Source organism: Octodon degus, unplaced genomic scaffold (genome assembly GCF_000260255.1).
Source record: "Octodon degus isolate 3935 unplaced genomic scaffold, OctDeg1.0 scaffold00016, whole genome shotgun sequence".
In the NCBI taxonomy this organism is placed as follows: domain Eukaryota; kingdom Metazoa; phylum Chordata; class Mammalia; order Rodentia; family Octodontidae; genus Octodon; species Octodon degus.
The window spans coordinates 6,860,703-6,862,689 of NW_004524592.1; the positions used below are offsets into that span (position 1 = coordinate 6,860,703).

Consider the following 1,987-nt stretch of genomic DNA (forward strand, 5'->3'; position numbering starts at 1 on the left):
TTAGTATTTCTCATAAGGCAACTTAAGCAGTTAATGGTAGCTAGTGTTCAAAAATCACCTCACTGGTCAATTCTATGCCATTTTCATTAATCTTGTGTAGACATTTTTAGTAGTTTGATGACAAGTTAGCATTTTTGATATGCACAGAAAAACTGAGTGGCTGAAGTATCATGAAATTCTCATATAGTCTTAAGAAATAAGGGTAATATGTGACCAATGCTAAAATTGTATCAACTTTAGAATTGCATACTAAAGCCATATTTTGCATGCAGACTATTAATTTTTCTTAAGTTCAAAGTCTGATTTGAGATTAGACATTTGAACAGCCTTCTGATCTTCACTCCTAAACCTACACACAATGACCCGATGTTCTTTTCCCATTTTAAGAAAAGTTAAGTTCAGATTCCTGACCAGGTCAAGCTGTTGGCCAGTATCCAAGTTGGGATGGAATCCAAACCTCTGAACTCGAATTCAGTGCTTTTTCAGGGACATCCACAGCTTTTACTTTTCATTTTTCAGCTGGCAGAGACTTCTGGGGCAACCATCTGATAGCTACAACTTATGTACTTCCAGTCCTGTTTTATGAAAGTGTGAAATAAAATCCACACTTTTAAATTAGTGAGTAAATAGAGGATTTACATTGTTTAAATCAAATAAAATAACATTTTCCAAGTGACTTTTTTCTTAATGCCTGTGCCTCAGGATTCAATTCATATATAAAATACACATTATTTTCAGCAAAAGCCTATTGAGCAAGCCATTTATTCACTCTCTCTCCAGAGGGTATCACACAGTCTCAGGGCTGGCACATACTCATGGGTCACGTATCTCAGTGACATGAAATAGGGTAAAAGCGAGTGGTCAGACACCTGTTTCTGAATGAGCTCCTGTCCCTTCTCTGGATGCATATGGACGAGGTTCAGCTGCGGTGATACTGACCTCCGGAAGGGATAAATATCTCGAACGTAGGTCTGTGGTGGATTACACAAAGAGACAAAAAAAAGTTTAAATGGTTAAATTTTATTTTCATTTCCTCTTTGCACAAAGGTCAGACAAACAAAACCATTTTATTTTCTAATGGTTTTAATTCTTAACTACCTTTATGCTCCAAAATTAGAAACCCAGAGGTGAACATCAGCTTTAGTCTACCTAGCTTGCCATTCATCCATCATGCTTTGCCACTTGACGTCGGGAGCAATAGAGACAAAGACAGGGATGCAAAAGATGTCTGAGCAGGAGAAGGTCTTACCAAGTGCTGCCAGGGATCAGCCCCAGGGTCCTATTTGCTCATTAAATTAAATGTCACCAACATCAAGTGGAGCACAGTAGAAAGAAGAACCACAATGGCATCACAATTCCACATATACACACAACAGGCTGTTGTGTGTATATGTGGAATTTTTCACTTTGATATAACATATTTTTCACTTTGATATAATAATGATGAAGAACTAGGTGCCTTTTGTTTGCTTTCCCCCTTCAATTGTTACAAGTACCCTAACACAGATACTATTATCCTCACCTTCACTTTCTGGACAAACACACCAAAAGGCCAAGAGTTGGAGTAAATGTAGTTCAAAATCATGTAGAGCCAACTCACCATGCCCGTCACTACTCTTGTCTCACCTTATTGTAGTGGATAAGGTTCCATCGTTTATCCATGAGGAAATAATGTGTTGACTGGGATTCTGGAATGTTGAAAAACTCCAGACACTCCTAAAACGAGAAGAAAAATTAATAAGTGTTTTTCAAGAACATATTATTTGAGGGAGAATGAGGCAGGAAGAGTAGAAATTCAAAGTCAGCCTGTGAAACTCAGCAAGACCCTGCCTCAAAATAAAAATTAAAAAAAAAGGTTTGAGGATACAGTTTTGTGTAAATCCTTGAATTTAAGCCCTAGTACCATAAAGAAAAACAAACTTATTGTTTGTTTGGTGGTGAGATGAAACATAAATACTGAAACAATAATTTCTTTTTTTTTTCCAGT

General features: G+C 36.9%; 1 protein-coding gene across 1 annotated transcript in view; it reads right to left on the bottom strand.

Annotated features, from left to right (window-relative positions):
* The window catches only part of Unc80 (unc-80 homolog, NALCN channel complex subunit), a 270,597-nt gene that overhangs the window by 62,545 nt on the left and 206,065 nt on the right, over positions 1 to 1,987 (bottom strand). Inside the window, exons 41-42 of the mRNA XM_004626714.2 lie at positions 1,627 to 1,716; positions 870 to 971 (exon numbers count right to left, since the gene is read on the bottom strand). Coding sequence (XP_004626771.1) covers positions 870 to 971; positions 1,627 to 1,716 — 192 coding nt within the window. The remainder of the gene's footprint in view (positions 1 to 869; positions 972 to 1,626; positions 1,717 to 1,987) is intronic.